The 17,847-nt window shown below is 39.5% G+C and overlaps 1 protein-coding gene across 1 annotated transcript; it reads left to right on the top strand.

Annotated features, from left to right (window-relative positions):
* The first annotated feature begins 5,013 nt into the window (after positions 1–5,013).
* LOC131684471 (cytochrome P450 4c21-like) lies at positions 5,014–17,845 on the top strand. Its single transcript, XM_058967383.1, has 5 exons — positions 5,014–5,403; positions 5,471–5,726; positions 16,652–16,778; positions 16,937–17,158; positions 17,224–17,845. The coding sequence occupies exons 1-5, from the start codon at positions 5,052–5,054 to the stop codon at positions 17,803–17,805; spliced, it is 1,539 nt and encodes a 512-aa protein (XP_058823366.1). The 5' UTR covers positions 5,014–5,051; the 3' UTR covers positions 17,806–17,845.
* The last annotated feature ends 2 nt before the right edge of the window (positions 17,846–17,847 follow it).

Here is a 17,847-nt window from a genome sequence, read left to right as displayed (position 1 = left end):
CTCTCTCTCTCTTCACTTTCCCTGATACGGTCTCTGCTACTCAGATGTTGAACTCAATTCCTCTTGTGTATATCTTTTGCCTTCCTTATAATAAGCCTAATAGTGTCTCTCCTTGTTCCAATTGTAAATCAAATAATAGCTCTAGTTTTTATTTAAATATCTGGTCTTTGAAAATATTTCTAACTGCATCCTTTAGTCTGAATAAAATGCACTAATTTTTTTCTACATATCGATCTGAATTCCTTGTTTTAGGATATAGATGTGTCAAAATATATTCCCCTTAGTATTACTAAAAAATAAGTTTAAATTTTAAACAAATCCTAATTATTATACACTATTTTCAAGAAATATTAATTGTAAGCCAAAAGAAATTTGCATCTGAATAAGAAAACTAAATTACTGTGCATCGAGAACTGGGTCATTAAATGAGAAAAAAAATCTTTTTTATTACATACATCGATAAAGCTGATTTTCGTGATTACAACAAAGTTTTTTTCCAACTCAGGAAACGTGAAAATAAAATTTTAATTTAAAATAAAGAAATATGTTGACAGTCTTGATTTGACACTATCAGAAGCATTTGACATATCGAATTCCACGAAAAACGATGCCCTGTCAGAAAAAAAGAATACATGTTTTCCTGGTTTTCCCGCAGGGTTATTTTTATTTGACATAAAACACCATCCAATGATATATTTTTTTTTGGGGTTGTCTTGATAGGCCAGATGTAAACAACCGCAGTTTTCCTATATAAGGTTGTCTATGTTTACATATGATTTATTTAAAAAAAACAAAAAAATTGTTTTTCGTATTACAACGATTTTTTTTTAAATAATGTTAGATTGTATATATTGGACCTAAAATTTATCGAATGGGACGGAAAACTACATATAGCTTAATGATCCAATTTCAGACGCATGCATTTTGGGCGTAAGACAAATATGCGGCCAATGTCAGGTTTTAGTTTGTTCAAAACTTTCGAGTTGGTATTTCCCCTCTTGGTTATTTTCGATTGGGTAGTATTACCCATACTACCCACGGTATCCCTGGTAATAATTTAATATCCATGTAATGAAAGTAGTCCATTGAAAATCAGTAGAATGGGAAAGTTTACGAAAATAGGAGAAAACTACCATTCATTAAGCTGCTTTTTCAGGCACAACCGTCAATAGGAAGCACCTAAGCGGCTCAATCAAATAAGAGAGGCTATAAATAAAGGTGCCGCGCGTCTGTTTGAATCATTTGTTACTCACATGCAAAACGAACAATATCATGACTATAACCACAGATAACAGACGTTTAGACTCAATTCGAAACGTTTATAAATACCCGCTACTGAAATTCCGAACAAATCAGACTCTGAAACACGTTTGGCAAATGTTTGTAGGTGGCGCGGTGTTCGACGCAATGCAGTTAGAGTGCAGTTGTCAAACACGTGTAGCAAACAGGTGAGTAGATGGCAATAACTAAACACGGATTTTCAACGTTTATCAATTTGAAAGTTTACACAGATTTTTTTAAGAAATTTTGTTCTAGCTTAAATGTCTGTTATCTGCGCTATAACGTTCGGACGGTACAATAAACGGTAGACGCTATACATTATTTTTCTTCGTTGTCTGTAAAGTTTATCGTGCGCTCTTCACCCTGCTGAGCGATTTCAAACTTTGCACATGGGATGCAGTTTGCTGATAAAATTGTCAAAATTTCAGATTTGGGCGGTGGTCAGCTATTTTCGTCCGCGTCCCTTTTCACCAATTTTTATACAGTGATTCATCAGCAGTGCTATCTTTGAAAATGAACCACCTTGATTATGCAACTAATTTTTCCCGATCTTTTTTTAAATGCAAATAATTAGCAATCTTCATTTCGTTATATTCTGAATTGCACATATTTTGTCGTATGTAATTTTAAATGTACTTTCATTTGATGGAATTGTAAGGAAACACGTATCCGCCGGTTGATGCCAATCGAGCTGACATTTCTTTAGACTGAACAAACTAATTTATTTGTTTGTTTAGTGTTTATTTGACCAACTAGGACACGAATCCGCTAGGTCTTTAATGCGGGAGGGAAATACGCATGGTCTTGTCTGAGTGAATGACTTTTGAAGGTATGAGGGTGGAGAATTGACAATTCGAAAGATCAATTCAAATCCAATTACTAATTTGCGGCAATCATTTCAGCACGAGGAACAAATGATTTATGGTCATATTTAATGCTTTACTTTTAGTCCATTAACTCATCAGTCAATTATACTGAGCTAAGAATAAGTGCGTACTCTTTGGAAACCGGGGGTGTTTGATTCGTGCATGATGTTAATATCGTTTAGGAACGCAGCATTTATATTTTTTCGTTTACTCGAACGAGGTGGAAAATTTCAAGTTACGGGATCTCAATATGCTTGTCATTATATCAATAAGGACCATTTATAAATTCTGCCGCGCTATTAGAAGGAAGAGATATGATTAATTGTGACATAAATGGAAGGAGAGCACGTCATGTGCTTTGACGCAATCGGCCGTTTTACGCACGATTGCGCCATGTATATATAAATTCCATAGAACACTTTTGCGAGTAGCGGCATAAAAGTGCTACTACAATATGAAAAAACTAAACTAAAAGAATTTGATTCGTATTAGACCAAGGGGAAAAATAACGAGGTAATATGAGAGAGTTAGTTAGTATTGGGTAATCTTTGCGTGACATATTTTTTTAATGTTCCACCATACCACTTTTAAACTCATTGTTTACGGTCCATTTTACATTGTCGACAACATTCCCGATAGCCGGCTGTCCGGAGTTCAAGTTGTTTTCGATGAAACAATCTCGATAAACGATTAGCCAGAGTTTAAACGCCTAGAGGATTTACGTATCCTACAGTCAATAAACTATTCAAATATGCACGAAAATATAGTCTCAGTCGCATCGCTTGCTTGAAGCGAATCCTGACTAACAACCCACCCACTACCCAATCCGTGGTACTTATGGGAGTGTCACTGAGTCGGGGCCTTCCGTTAAGTAAGTACCGCATCAACACTTCCTTTCTCATCCCAAGTTACGGTAAAGATGGTCGTGGCCCGCAATGGTGGCTCTCAGGCGAAACTCTCGCTTGGACTGGATCAATTGTTATTCCCAAACAATGCTCCTCAAGTAGTCTGGCTGGAAATGAGAGTCATCAGTCTGCAATCTACGAAGTATACCGTGCTTACGCAACGCAAAATTGTCAAAATTTCAGATTTACACGGTACTAACACTGATTCATTAAATACTTTTTTTTGTTCAGCCATTAATCGATTTAGAAATACTGAATTTTAAAATTCCTTTACCTAAGTTCATTAGTACATTATCGAAAATTTGATTGGAAAATGAGATTTAATGATTCGTGGAAAATCTGAATACAATGAAAACCCGTTTTTATCAGCCCCTAATTTTATCAGCCTTTCGACCCGATTTCGTTAACCAGCCAGGTTTATGAGGCTATGTATATGGAATAATGTTGAATATTTTAACAGCTTCGGTTTATAAAAAAATAAATAGATATGTTTTGTCATTGCCTCCATTTTGTCAACCAAAGATACACCAAAGGGGCTGATAAAAACAGGTCTTCAATGTATTTGCTTTGGCGAGCGAGGGCTTCCACCCCACAGCCCTCAATAATGAAGCTGCTCGTTTTGAATATATTTTCGGAACAGGCTGCTAGACGGCACCAATGGTTGGGTGGTAAGCGTGACCGTCACTCACCCCAGTTGGTCTGGGTTCAATCCCAGTCGAGGTCGTTGAGATTTTGCAGAGGTGAGAAAAATCTGAGGTCACGCCTTCCTTCGGAAGTTGAGTTGATGGCTCGATATCCAGTCCAGATAGTGGAAGTGTCATCTCTCTGGCGTCGGTGTTTGGACTCGTAGCGGAAATAGGCCGACGGAAAATAAACAGAATTAGAAGAAGAAGAAGAAGAAGAAGAAGGAACAGACTGCTAGGTGTATCAGCCAAATAGTGCTGCAGAAGACTAAGTAGTCTCCAATCCTCAGATGAGTCGATAGTTATGTTAGATTAGAATTCATTCGCAAATTATATTGCACGGTCTTGCTATATTTTTACTATCACCTCACCGTGGTCGTGTCCTGTACACAACCATTTAATTTTAATCTCGCCAAGTAATTTATTATCATTCATTAATAAATCATTGAATATTGATTTTTGACGAATAAAAAAACAGTAGGAGCAGACTTTTGGCCTTTTACGACAGTTTTCGGGCCTGTCATAACATCAGGATAGTAGCAGTAATAGTAACTATGTTATCGTTTTCAGAACAATCCCTTCTAGTATATTTAATTCTTGCCGATAAGATTTTATAGGGAGTAGTTTTGTTCGATTAAGGTATGTCAGCTTGTGTATTTCGCTACAGCTACTTATCAATAAAACCTGTTCCTGTTTTCGCATAAATTATGACAAAGTCCACCATGTGCACTACAAAGTTTTTCGACAATTTCCACCGAAGGTGTACATAGTCACGCATCATCGACTCATTCGCAATCAACCAAGTCCAATTTCCCATGGGTCTTGTTGACATTAGTCTGTACATAGGTAATATGTAGGTAATCGCTATCATGTGCAGTTATGCGTGCTGCGTGTTGTTTTTTTTTCATTTTTTGTTTTGGTGACCGACTGCGGCCTAATGTTTTCTGGCCTAAGTTCACTGCACTAGAGGAAACAAAGTGCATATTATTATGATACGCATGGAGGTGCACGTGGTTCACTTGCAGTAAATTAAATAACGAGCACTATGCGGACACGCCACCTAAACAAAACGCGCCCCGTCCTGGCATGAAATTGAAAAATGCATCAAAGCTGGATAAAAAATGGGCACTCGTTTAGTTTATGTTTAAAGCATTATTGCCTGCATTCACCGAGCCCCCCACTTAAAAAGGTGGAAAAGTTTTTCTGGCTGGAAAAATGCAGGCAAATGCTTTTCTTATTATAGTTTCCCTACAGCTGTCTAGCTGGTTGGCAATCGCAGCCAAATTCCGATAAGGTGTCGAGTGTCGAAGTATACAATGATCGTGGCAGTATGGGCGTTTATTTGGATTGCTATCACGGTGCTAGTTCGTCGGTTGTGGAACAGAAAAGTGCAGTTCGCTAAAACAATCCCCCGTGCTGAGCCTTACTATCCCGTGTTGGGGAATCTCCCAATGGCTCTGGGAAAATCGTCGAATGAAATGTTTCACGTACTGCACGAGTGTTTCCAGAAGCACGATAGGCTTTTCACGCTACACTTCGGACCGCTGGTGGCCGTCGGTGTGACGCATCCAGAACTGATACAAACAGTTTTGAATCACCCCGACTGTCAGGAGAAACCCGATGTGTACAAAGTGGTCAGGTTGCCAAAAGGACTGTTGGCTTCGAGATGTAGGCAACCATTTGGAATTGATGACGGTGGGTTTCATTACTAAAAAAGAGGCTTTATTGGTTTTAGATGAAACATGGAAAGTGCACCGGAAAACACTGAACTCGACCTTCAACATTCGAATACTGTACAGTTTTCTGCCGATTTTCAATGATTGTTCGAGGAAATTGATCAATCGATTGAATAGATATGCCGAGACTGGAGAAATTTGTAACGTATTGGAGTACATCTCCGAGTGTACCTTGGAAATGATCAGCAGAACTTCGCTCGGCGGCAAGGCACTGGAACGAGAAGGAAGACAGGAATTTATCGAAAATTTGGAAGTGTGAGTTTGAATAGTTCGATGTGATAACTTTTGCACTAGGAGTTATTGCTTGGTTGATATTAATCTAAGCTGAGGGTTGCTTGTGAATGCTTTCAAATGTACGACACATTAATCGTAGCTTCTCAGATGACTTATCGCTTATTGTAAGAAGCTTCTCAGATGACTCTCTTATTGCAAGAAGCTGTGAGATATGCGCGTTTTTGAATAAAATATTTGGTGACATACCAATAAACGTCGAGCTAAAGGATGAATTGAAAAGGTCATTAGAATAATTTTACTGGCCATTTTGTTTAACTTAGCTTTTGTATGGAACAATTCGTCCCCTTACAAATAACTGAAACGTAATATTTTCTTTTTTATATTTTAACGACATTCAATTAGCTAGAGATTACTAGGTAGCGAAAGTATGAAAATTAGAGCCATAGTACTCAAGTGAGAGCAAGAATGTCAAGTAAACAGATCGGAAAACTAGAAGTGGCAGGGTCATTAGAACAGACCTAATATCGTACGGGTTTAATCTTTGTCTTCTGCTAATGAGGGTCGAGCTTAGGCAGCATAACTACGAATCACCCGAGTTCACTAGCATGTGTCCTGATAAAGGTAGACGTGTCTATCTTTACCAATCGTCAGCATATCGGGAAAGATTACAAACTTGAACCAAAAGCACAAATAGTTTTCTGTCTCTGTCAAACATCCTAATTTTCAGAAGGTCAATTGGTATTGTCAACGAAGAAGTTGTAATGAATCCCGTCAAATATTTTCATGCCACTAAACCCAATTATTTTTGAAGTAGAATACTTCTAACGTTTCAATATGGGGTCCCGTTTCAAAAATTTCAGTTAAGTAATTTTCCCAGGTTTGAAATGCGAATATCTTCCGTTCTACTGGACAAAATCGCAATATTTTTGCACTATCTGATCGGAAATTTGTGCACGTATTTCGTATTAAATTTCGGAATTACTGCGACTACTATAAATAAACCAAAACAAGGATTTTCAGAAAATCCTTCGGAAACAGCGAGGAAAATGCGCAATTTGCCAGCATATCCCACGCAGAGCCGTCAAAAAGGAGCATGTAAGCGTTTCATTACATACGGGAATGTTATATATACAGGACACGCGAGCTTGTTTTGTATCAGTGGGTGCTCGCTTACCACACGAGCAACATTCTCGTCCGGACGGTACAATGAGCGGTATCATATTTGCGTTCCCGTACCAAGCGTCATCGCAAGGTTCTTCGTGATAAAATCCAGGGAATCACCAAATTCGGCGTCTGGCTCGTCGTGGTGGTGTAAAATGCATCTCCAATTTAATCTACGAATGCTGATGGTGTGCAGAAAAATGTCATCCGAGATGCCTTGACCTACACTGAACACGCCAAGCGCAAAACCGAAATGAACGTCGTCTATACTCTGAAGCGGCAGGGACGCACTTTGTATGGATTTGAAAGTTGAAAAGGTAGAACTCACTTGTATCATTATAAAAAAGGCCCTTTTCATGGCCACCAAAACCATTTCAAAGAATAAGTTTGCATTTTCTGTTTCATGGACTGTTTCTCCCTGGAGAGCAATTTGGGTTAAACCCTAAATTATGATTTATTTCAGTACGTAAATTGCAAATATGGTCAGAAACAAACTGGAGTGAAGTGGAAAACATTTTTACTAGGCGCATTCAAAAAAGGTTCCAATTCTCAAACATTTTACCAAGGTGCCGTATTACATTACTCTCTTTATCCTGAGTGTTCGATAATCTCCGTAGTGGAAACACAATTTCAATTTTGTTCTTTATCAAAAATATGTCGTCGACCAACAAAGGGGTGGAGCTACGACGAACACATATTGAGGACAACACAAAAAAGGACGAGCTTACATTGTGCTGTAGTCAGGTATAAAAACTCAGCATGCTGTTGCTCACGATCAGTTCGTTTCCAGCATCAGCATACAGCAGTTCGTTTGCAGCATCTCCCGTCGCCGTCCTCGATGGCACCAAAACTGTTACCATATACACCAGCTCCAAGTAAATTTCGAACACTGCCCAAAGAAAAGGCCCTTTTCAGGGCCATCAATTTATCGACAAAGAATGAAATTGAAGTTTTGTTATTACAAGCATCAGCTTGTCAAGAGCGTTGGATGGTAAGTGAGCCACTTGTGAACAATACCGTCGCTTTCGCGAGAATGGCACAAAATCAAAAGTTATTTGTGATTTATAGACATTTTAGTGTAATTCAATTTACAAAAATCGAACGTTTTCTAACGTTTCGATATAGGTGCTCCGTTTCAAAATTTTCGGCCAGAATGCTGCCTGTTTTTTCAAACGTGAAAATCTGCTGTTGTATTGAATGAATATTCGAATATTCGGAATCGATTTTTGCGCTGATTGGAAATAGTTGAGACTAATTCTGTAGAATGTACAATTACTGAAATAACGGATTTTGTGAAAGCAGTGGTCGGTCCGTACAATTCGATTCCAAGCGAGCCAGACTAGTTTTCGTTGGAAGGTCCACCTCTGACAATAGAAGTAAACTATTTTATATTGAATTCAACTACAACTTCCTTGAAAACAGCACAGCTAAAAAACTTTTGGGAAAAACGCGCAAACCTAAATTTTTTACTATAATGGAAACTGCCTGTGCCCAGCCGCACTGCATCATCAAGATTGATAGTAATTCAAGCCGGGAGGAAAGAGGTTGTAAGGCAATGGAAAACGAAAATTTCATTTATATCTTACTGGAATATAATTGGCTGGTCCTGAAAAGAACTTGTTGGTTTGTGGTTTATATTGGGTCACAATTTAGGCCTGCTCGATTGCTGATAGCTGTGAATTTCTCGCAGGGCGACAGTTTCTGTTCAGTAGTGATGAGGCTTCCTAACGCCAACCGTGACTGGGGCACTTTTACGCGGCCTTCGTTGCTTACTGCTTGCGGGGAGGCTTTCCTCCGGTGGACTTACGAGCGGTATGTTTGGTACGGGCCATTTATCAACAAAGAATCGAATTGAAATTTTGTTATTACAAGCATCCGAAAGTAGCTTGCCAAGAGCGTTCGATGGCAAGTGAGCTACTTGTGAACAATATCGTAGATTTCACGTAGAATGACACAAAATAAAAAGTTATCATTTGTTTGTTTGTTTACAGTTTCGTGTTTACTAGGCGCATTCAAAAACGGTTTCAATTCTCAAACATTTTACCAAAGTGCCGTATTACATTACTCTTTTTACCCTGAGTGTTCGATAACCTCCGTATTGGAAACACAATTTCAATTTTGTTCTTTATCAAAAATATGTGGTCGACCAACAAAGAGGTGGAGCTACGAAGAACACATATTGAGGACAACACAAAAAAGGACGAGCTTACATTGTGCTGTAGTCAGGTATAAAAACTCAGCATGCTGTTGTTCACGATCAGTTCGTTTGCAGCATCTCCCGCAAAATTCAAACCGCAGTCCGTTTGCTGCTGTCAGAAGAGTTGGCCAAGCACGCCGTCTTCGATGGCACCAAAACTGTTACCATATACACCAGCACCAAGTAAATTTCGAACACTGCCCAAAGAAAAGGCCCTTTTCAGGGCCATCAATTTATCGACAAAGAATCGAATTGAAATTTTATTACAAGCATCAGAAAGTGGCTTGCCAAGAGCGTTGGATGGTAAGTGAGCCACTTGTGAACAATATCGTCGCTTTCAAGTAGAATGGCACAAAATAAAAAAGTTATTTGTGTGATTTGTAGACAGGTTAGTGTAATGATTCAATTTACAAAAATGTAGAATGTTCAATTACTGAAAATAACAGATTTTGTGAAAGCAGTGGTTGGTCCATACAATTCGATTCCAAGCGAGCCAGACGTTTTCGTTGGAAGGTCCATCTCTGACAATAGAAATAAACTATTTTATTTTGAATTCAACTACAACTTCTTTGAAAACAGCACAGCTAAAAAACTTTTGGGAAAAACGAGCAAACCTAAATTTTCCACCATAATAATAACTAGTGCCCCCGCCGCACAGCATCATCAAGATTGATAGTTCTTCAAGCCGGGAGGAAAGGGAGAGGGAGGTTGTAAGGCAATGGAAAATTTCATTTATAATAATAATACTTTATAATTGGCTGGTTCTGAAAACAACTTGTTGGTTTGTGGTTTATTTTGGGTCACAATTTAGGCCCGCTCGATTTCTGATAGCTGTGAATTTTTCGCAGGGCGACTGTTTCTGTTCGGTAGCGATGAGGCTCTTAACGTCAACGGTGACTGGGGCACTTTTACACGGCCTTCGTTGCCAACCAGCCCCCTGTCAAGGACGACGTCTCTGTACAGCCAGCATCACTGCCATGAAAGGCAAAACATTGATTTTGAACCGAATGATTAGAAGCTGTATTTAGTTACAAAATGTCGATTAAATTAAATTATTAAATCATCCCACAAGATGCAAAACGTCGTGTGGAATGCTTGAATATCGAGCATAGTGCCGAACATAATTCTTTGTTTGGGGCTTTATAGCTATAACGGCCCATATATGTCGGTCGCTGTCAAACTCCATATGATGGTATAGGGTTGCCAGGGGGTTGTTGCCAACTGCTTGCGGGGATCCTTTCCTCCGGTGGACTTACGATAATTGATAATTCCAAAAATACTCCAAATAAACTATGAATGTGCTAAAGTCGACAAAATCGCATAGAAATTGCTTATTCCAGAGCAGAATTTACCGGTCTAAAGTGTATTCTACTTCACTCCGGTTATGTCTCTGACATTACCCACCCATCTTTTTTGGTAATGAAATAAGTGGGAGAAAATATATTTCCAAACCACTAGGCCTCGTGTGAAACTATCTTAAATATAACTGCGTTAAAATCTTAAACAACTTTTCCGGGTTATTGCAGATCAATTTTTAAAGGGCGAACACGAAATTATTGCGACACCGAAAATGTTATGCCAATTTTCTTATAATGTTTAAAATCAAACCAAAATTTTAGGGTAGTTTTGTACACATATTTACTTCAAAAATCAAAAGAAAAGTCAATCGATGGAGCCTTGAGTGTAAAATTGAACGCATTTTCGCTTGATGCCCTCCATCAAAGTCTTTACAGTGTCATTCAGTACCAGTTTTTTAGTTTTTTTTTTCATTTTCTTAACATGTCCTTCTCGTCTTTGACTGTCTTCTTGCTCTTCCGAAGTTCCCGCTTCATCATTGCCCAGTACTGCTCCACCGGGCGCAGCTCCGGACAGTTTGGCGGATTCATGTCCTTTGGAACAAAATGGACAGAATTGGCCTCATACCACTCCAGGACACTTTTAGAATAGAGGCATGATGCCAAATCTGGCGGAGCTTCGTCGTGCTGCTGCGAGAACGGCAAAAGGCGTTTCTCGAGGCACTCAGATTTGTAGATCTCGCCATTTACTGTGCCCTTTGTCACGAAAGGCTCACTCCTCAGTCCGCAAGAGCAGATGGCCTGCCAAATGAGATATTTGGAGGCGAACTTCGACATTTTCTTCTTCTTAAATTTGTCGTCCACATAGAACTTGCTCTTGCCGGTTGAAAACTCCAACCCCGGAATTTGCATAAAATCGGCTTTTATATACGTTTCGTCGTCCATTGCACAGCAGCCATATTTTGTCAGCATCTTCTCGTAGAGCTTTCGTGCCCGAGTTTTAGCCGTCGATTGTTGCCGCTCATCGCGGTTTGGGGAGTTCTGTACCATGTATGTATGTAGTCCAGCTCTCTTCTTTGCATTCTGGACGTAGCTCTGCGACATGCCGATCTTTTTAGCCAAATTACGGCTTGAGACGTTGGGATTTGCTTTAATCATCCGCTTCACTTTCCCTCCGTCTTTTTGTTCTCCGGTCCCGGTTTTCTTCCAGCTCCTTTGCCGTGGTCCAACGTCAACCGCTCCTGGAACCGTTTCGTTGGTTCACCTCCATTTTCGTTGAATCGAAAAACACGACTTCGAGTTTTATAGCATGTAAACAATACACATTAATGAGAAAGTGTGCAAAATTTGGGTGATTTTTACCCAATGGTAAAAAAGTTATGCCCTGTTGAATGTGTCGCAATAATTTCGTGTTCGCCCTTTAGTTGTCAACAATTTTGTAGACAATTAAATTTTCTATGAAATTCTCCCTTTTAGTGTTGTTCGAATGTCTACAGCTCCATCTAGGGACAGAAATGTGAACCAGCTCCAGTAGTAAAACCTATATTGTTACGAAAAAATCTTCAAAAAAAAGTTGCTCTATACCCCCCGACGGATTATTTTGATCTTAGTTTCAATTGAAAGAGGAAAGCCCATTCTTTCATATTCCGAAGTTTCAGAGATGCTGAATTTTTTTTGCATAAAGTTGATCTAATAAATACACCGTGCCTAATATTTGTAAGGCAGTGAGGTTTAGATGAACCACAGATAACAGACTTGTAAGTTAGAATAAAATTTAAAAAAAAACCTGTGGAAATTTTTAAATTGATGAAGGTGTTTTTTTAATTCATTTATTTGACACGGCTCATAGCGGAGTCATGGGTCTTTTATATGTTTACAATATAATATAAAAATATATACGAATTTTGGATTTCGTGCGCTTTTGATTGCGAGCGGAACCCTTCCTTCGTGGGGTCTGCTGGCATACAGCGTCAGCGGGTTCATTTAATTTCCTTTTGTTTTTCACGTTCAGGTGGAAGCTGGCTTGGTGCCCACGATCTGATGTTTTCCCCTGTTTCTTGCACTTATTGTTGACCAGTGTAAATCCGTCATAATTGATAATACCTTCCTTGCCGATGTTGCCTACAGTTGATTTTAGGGTGCTGGATGGCATCTTTTGCGGTTATCATTATGGTCTGAAGAATTACCACAAATTTAGCCACCGTTTGTGGTTCAGACATTGATTGGTATTGATAACTCAGATGTGAGTTGGTTTGTCGTAGGTGAGTTGGCAATCGGTTCGCAGAGCGGATGCTCTGATGTTTCACTTTCAAATCCGCAGACGCGGCATGTATCGTTTGTAAGCCTACCAATTTTTTTAAGATGATATTTACTCGGACCGTGTCCGGTAAGTAGTCCTGCCATGATTCTTAGCTCTTTTTTGTTTAGTCTAAGCAACTCCAGGCTTTTTTTCTCGTTGGGTGAGATAAATTTCTTTGATTGTCGTAGTCCAGGTGTGGTACTCCAATTGTTCTTTATAGCTGTGATTTCTCACTTTTTCAATTCCATTTAAAGGGCACTCGATGAGACTCCACAGAATGGTTCTGGGCCGATAAAATTAGTGGAAGACCCTCTTCTTGCTAGCTCATCGGCTTTTTCATTCCCTTCAACTCCACAATGCCCTGGAACCGAGTATAAATTAACATGATTTTTCACTGCTAATTGTCGGAGTGTGCATGGTACCGGTTATCGCTCCACAAGCAAGCCTTTGAAGTTTACATAGCTTTTTTGAGTTGAAGTCTCTTTCGTTTTAGGCCACCAAACTAGCGAGGCATATCTTATTCTTGGTTTGACTATTGTAGAGTATAACCAGTGAACCATACTTGGTCTGAGACCCCAATTTCTATAAATTGTTCTACTGCACACCCAAAGAGCACTAGTTGCCTTGCTTGTAACATGCTCAATGTGCGCATTCCAGTTTAGTTTTTTTATCGAGTATCAATCCCAGATACTTTACCTCACAGGACATTTCAATTACTGTTTCGTTGAGCAAAAGTGTTGATATGGAATATTTCCTTATTCGAGTAAACGGGATTATGATTGTTTTGGAGGGATTTATGTTCAGGCCCTCCTTTTTACACCACTTCGAAGTGAAGTTCAGTGCAGATTGCATTCTATTTGAGATAACATAACCACGTTTTCCCCTCACGAGGATTACAACATCATCTGCAAATCCAATCACTTCGTATCCCATTTCAGTTAATGATTTCAATAGCTCGTCTACAACTAATGACCACAATAAGAATGATAGAACTCCGCCTTGAGGACATCCCTTATTTGTTTTCATAGTCAGTGTTTCCAAACGTGCTAGTTATTTCACGGTTTGTAAGTATTGAGTTGATCCAATTTATTGTGTAAATGTCAAACCCATGTTTTCTCATAGCATTCCGCATTGAACTATGAGATGCATTGTCGAAAGCTCCTTCTATGTCTAAAAAAGCTGCAAGTGAGATTTCTTTTGTTTCAATAGAATTCTCTAGTTTTCCAACCAACATGTGTAATGTTGATTTGTTGCTTTGATATTCGAATTGAAATTCGCTCAGTGGAGAGTCTTTCAAGTACTCTGCTTTAATGTGTAAGTCAACCATTTTCTCCATTATTTTCAGAAGTATGGAGGTTAGGCTGATTGAGATTTTGGAAGTGATGTATCGCGCTTCCCCGATTTTGGTATAAATATTACCCTTGCTTGTAGGTATATAGTTTAGTATTAGGCTTGCCCTAAACATTTTCGTCAGGTGTGGAATGATGTGTTTTTTGCTTTTCTGTAGCATTATTGGCAGTATTCCGTCCATCCCCGGCGATTTAAATGGTTCAAAGGAGTCGATCGCCCATTCCACCTTTGCATCTGTAATTATAGCACTGACTATTTCGTGAGCTTCGGTACTAGCTTCATATGAGTCAGGCTCTGCTTCAATTTGATTCTGTGTTTGTATATTATTAATGGGAAACGAACCAGGAAAATGTTTCTCCATCATGATACTAAGTGTTTCTTGGGAATCAATGGTGAAAGTTCCGTCGTCCTTCTTCACACTCCCTAACCCGTTTGTATGATCTTTTGAGAGAGTTTTTTGTAGTCTAGCAACGACGGGAGTTTATTCAACCCGCTCGCACATCAACCTCCAACTCTTTCTTCGCGATTTCCTAATTTCTAGGTTATATGCTGCCGTTCTACGCATAATTGTCCCATGTATATAGAAATACTCATCCCACTGTCCAGTCCGTTTAGCCCGGTTGAACAGTTTCCTAGAAACTTTCCTGAGCTTTTCTAGGGTTTTGTTCCACCATGGTGCGTCCTTATTGGATGTACGCGTTTTAGCTGGACAGCTTCTATTATAAGCATCCATCAGTTTAGATGTTACAATATTTGTGGAGATCTCCAATTCTTCTTCGGTTTGGATTTCTGCTTCAAAACATGCTTTTGCGCTCAACAGTTGAGAGCAGAATGAATCCCAGTTTGTGTTTTTGGGATTTCTGTAAACTTCTGTTAGTGCTTCTCCTGCTTTATATTCGAAGAGTATATGCGTGTGGTCTGATAGAGAAATTTCATCAGACACATGCCAGTTTATGATGTTTTCAGAGAGTTTTGTACTTGACATTGACAGATCCAGGACTCCCTCGTGTATCGCACTTATAAAAGTAGGTTTGTTGCCTCTATTACATATACCAATATTGTTGGATAATATATATTCTATAAGGCACTTACCCCTTTCGTTGATATCACAACTTCCCCATACTGTATGACGGGCGTTTGCATCGCAACCAATAATGAACTGCTTATTTCTTTTCCTACAGTAGCCAACAAACTCAGTTACTTTCTGTGGAGGGGCTTCATCTGATTCCCCTGGGAAGTAAGCAGAAGCGACTATAATATCAGTCCTCCCTCTCGTTGTTGGTATATTTAACTGTATTGTCACTATGTCTCTTTTTATAAATTCGGTTATTGGTGTAAAGTTAACATTTGCACTTACCAGAATAGCCATATTCACCGAGTTGTCAAATATTATCTTACCCGTTTGTGTAGATATTACTAGAATATTGTTTATCAAAGCCCATGGTTCTTGGATTAAAGCCACGGCTATATTTTCTTTTGTGAATCTGTGACAAAAAATTCCAGTTGCTCCTTTCGCATGATGCAGATTCGCCTGGATATTTTTTTCTGGTTTCGTCACTCATCATTTGAGTCCCACGACTTGGGAAGAAACAAAACGTCCACTGTGTCAAAGATTCGCTTAACACAGTAAGGGCAAGGCCCATGATACTCCGTTCGCGACTGACATATTTTACCCAGCCAGCCATTCAGTCCTCGACACGGAAATACATCTTGACTTAGGGATTTCTGCTTTCAGTCGCTCCTACGACCTGGGAGCAGAAGCCCAGTGGATCCATTCTTGGCTGAGATACTTCAACCCGCCGGATGCCACACGGCCTATACGCTGCTTTTTTCAGAGAAAGATAATAGACTTATCAGCCTTGCCAAAGTCCAAAAAAGTCAATTTTCGTCAAAAATTATTTTTCCAGATTACATAAAATCTCGACGTTTCATGCATTTTAAATGACATTTGGCATAAAAATACAAATTCGATTTTGAAATTTTCCTTATTCCTTCCTTTGAGCATTTTTTAGTTCCAACTTTTTTGGAATCACGAACCGTTGTAGGTGGCCAATGTGGCCAAAGCGACTTCTGTTAGTCATTATTGATCTAGATATAGCCTGCTAAACCATGTACTTCTTGGAGAACTTCGCCTTGAAATGATCGTAGACTTTTCCACGTTGTAATGCTGTATTAAACTCAAGACAGGGAATCTGTTTGTAATTCGCTCATCCATAATAAAGATATCAATAACGAGAAAGATACCCATCTGCGATATTTTCCATGCATTCCCCTGGAGATACCCTTTTATCGTCTATTAGTAGCATCTGTTGAGTTAAAATCAAACTAATGGGCCGTTTCTCTACGAGTGTAGCAAAGATTGGCTGCTTTGGCGATCTACATGTCAAGTGACCTGTTCGAGAGCTTAGGTTATGCGCTGCGGTGAGCAAAAATCCAACTACTGAAGGCTCAAAACTATGTTTCCGGTTTTTCGCAGAAGTTGGGTATATCATTGGATTTGGTCCCTAATCACCCAGTCGACATGTAGTTAGATTTACTTTAGTTAGATATTGGCGGTCTGAGGTAGCTACGAACGCGAATCGTCGCTATGCCAGTCTGATTTTCGCTTACTCAAATTACTACGCCCCCTCATCTTTTTTTCCAGTGCCCTCACGACCCTCGGCAAACGAATTTTCAACGTCCTGCTGCACAACGACTTGATTTACCGCTTCACCGAACTGTACCGCAACGAAATGAAAGCCATCAGCATTTGTCATCAGTTCACCGATAAGGTAATTTACTTATTTTGTTTCTCTGACCCAAACAATTTGCTTAAATTAAATTTCTGCTTCAAATCTGAGTGGGGTGGGTGGGTGTTGAAAGCTGTGATTTTTTTTCACGGTTGACTGGCGCTCTGTTTGCTTTTTTACTTTCTTCCAACTTTTTCAAGATTATTGCCGAGAAACACATCGAACTGGGCTCCCACGCAGGGGACGAGAATGGAAACGTGATTGGCAAAAGTTTTCAGAACGAAGACGCCCAGGAGGGTGATTGCTATCGCCGGCCGCAGATTTTCATCGACCAGTTGATGAAAATGCCTTTGACGAGCGCCGGGGCGTACAGTTTCACCGACCAGGAGATATCTGATCACATCTACACTATGATTGTGGCGGTCGGTAGACTTTCACATTCGCAAGTGCAAGGATTTTTCAGCTACCTTTTCATTTTATTTTGCAGGGAAATGAGACCTCTGCCACACAGTTGGCGCATACTTGTCTGTTGCTGGCCATGCATCCGGAGGTCCAAGAAAGAGCATTTCAGGAAGTTAATGAAATAATTACTTCGGCAGATCTGTTCGCTGATATGGATGTGCTGAAAGAGCTGGTTTATGTGGAAGCTGTACTCAAGGAAGCGATGAGATTGATGCCGGTTGCTCCTATCATTGCGCGGGAAAACCTCCGGGATGTAGTGTTAGACGGACGGACAATTCCTAAAGGTACTCTGCTGCTAATGAACTTTTATTCGCTACATAGAAGAGAGGATATTTGGGGTAGTACAGCCGAACAGTTCGAGCCACAACGCTTTCTTGGAGATGAAGCAAAACAGCGACATGCCTACGCACATCTTCCTTTCAGTGGAGGACCACGTGGATGTATCGGCTACAGATACGCAATGATGAGTTTGAAGATGCTGTTGGCTTTCATTCTGAAAAATTTTAAACTATCCACACAAATGAGCTGCAAAGACATTAAGTATCATTATCAGATATCGTTAAATTTAGCTTGTTCGCATGCCGTTCGATTAGAGAAAAGATTATGAAATGGTATGTTGGTTTATCATCTGAAACATTAAAAAACTATC

The sequence above is a fragment of the Topomyia yanbarensis genome, chromosome 2 (genome assembly GCF_030247195.1).
Source record: "Topomyia yanbarensis strain Yona2022 chromosome 2, ASM3024719v1, whole genome shotgun sequence".
Lineage (NCBI taxonomy): Eukaryota > Metazoa > Arthropoda > Insecta > Diptera > Culicidae > Topomyia > Topomyia yanbarensis.
Note: the sequence above shows the minus strand (reverse complement) of the source record. Positions and strands in the feature narration are given on the sequence as shown.

What these genes read in the sequence shown, in the direction of transcription:
- LOC131684471 (XM_058967383.1), top strand. Translation starts at nt 5,052, where the DNA reads ATGATCGTGGCAGTATGGGCGTTTATTTGGATTGCTATCACGGTGCTA. An exon ending in TTTATCGAAAATTTGGAAGT is followed by an intron (nt 5,727 to 16,651) that starts GTGAGTTTGAAT and finishes CTTTTTTTCCAG; the next exon opens with TGCCCTCACGACCCTCGGCA. An exon ending in TCTACACTATGATTGTGGCG is followed by an intron (nt 17,159 to 17,223) that starts GTCGGTAGACTT and finishes TTTATTTTGCAG; the next exon opens with GGAAATGAGACCTCTGCCAC.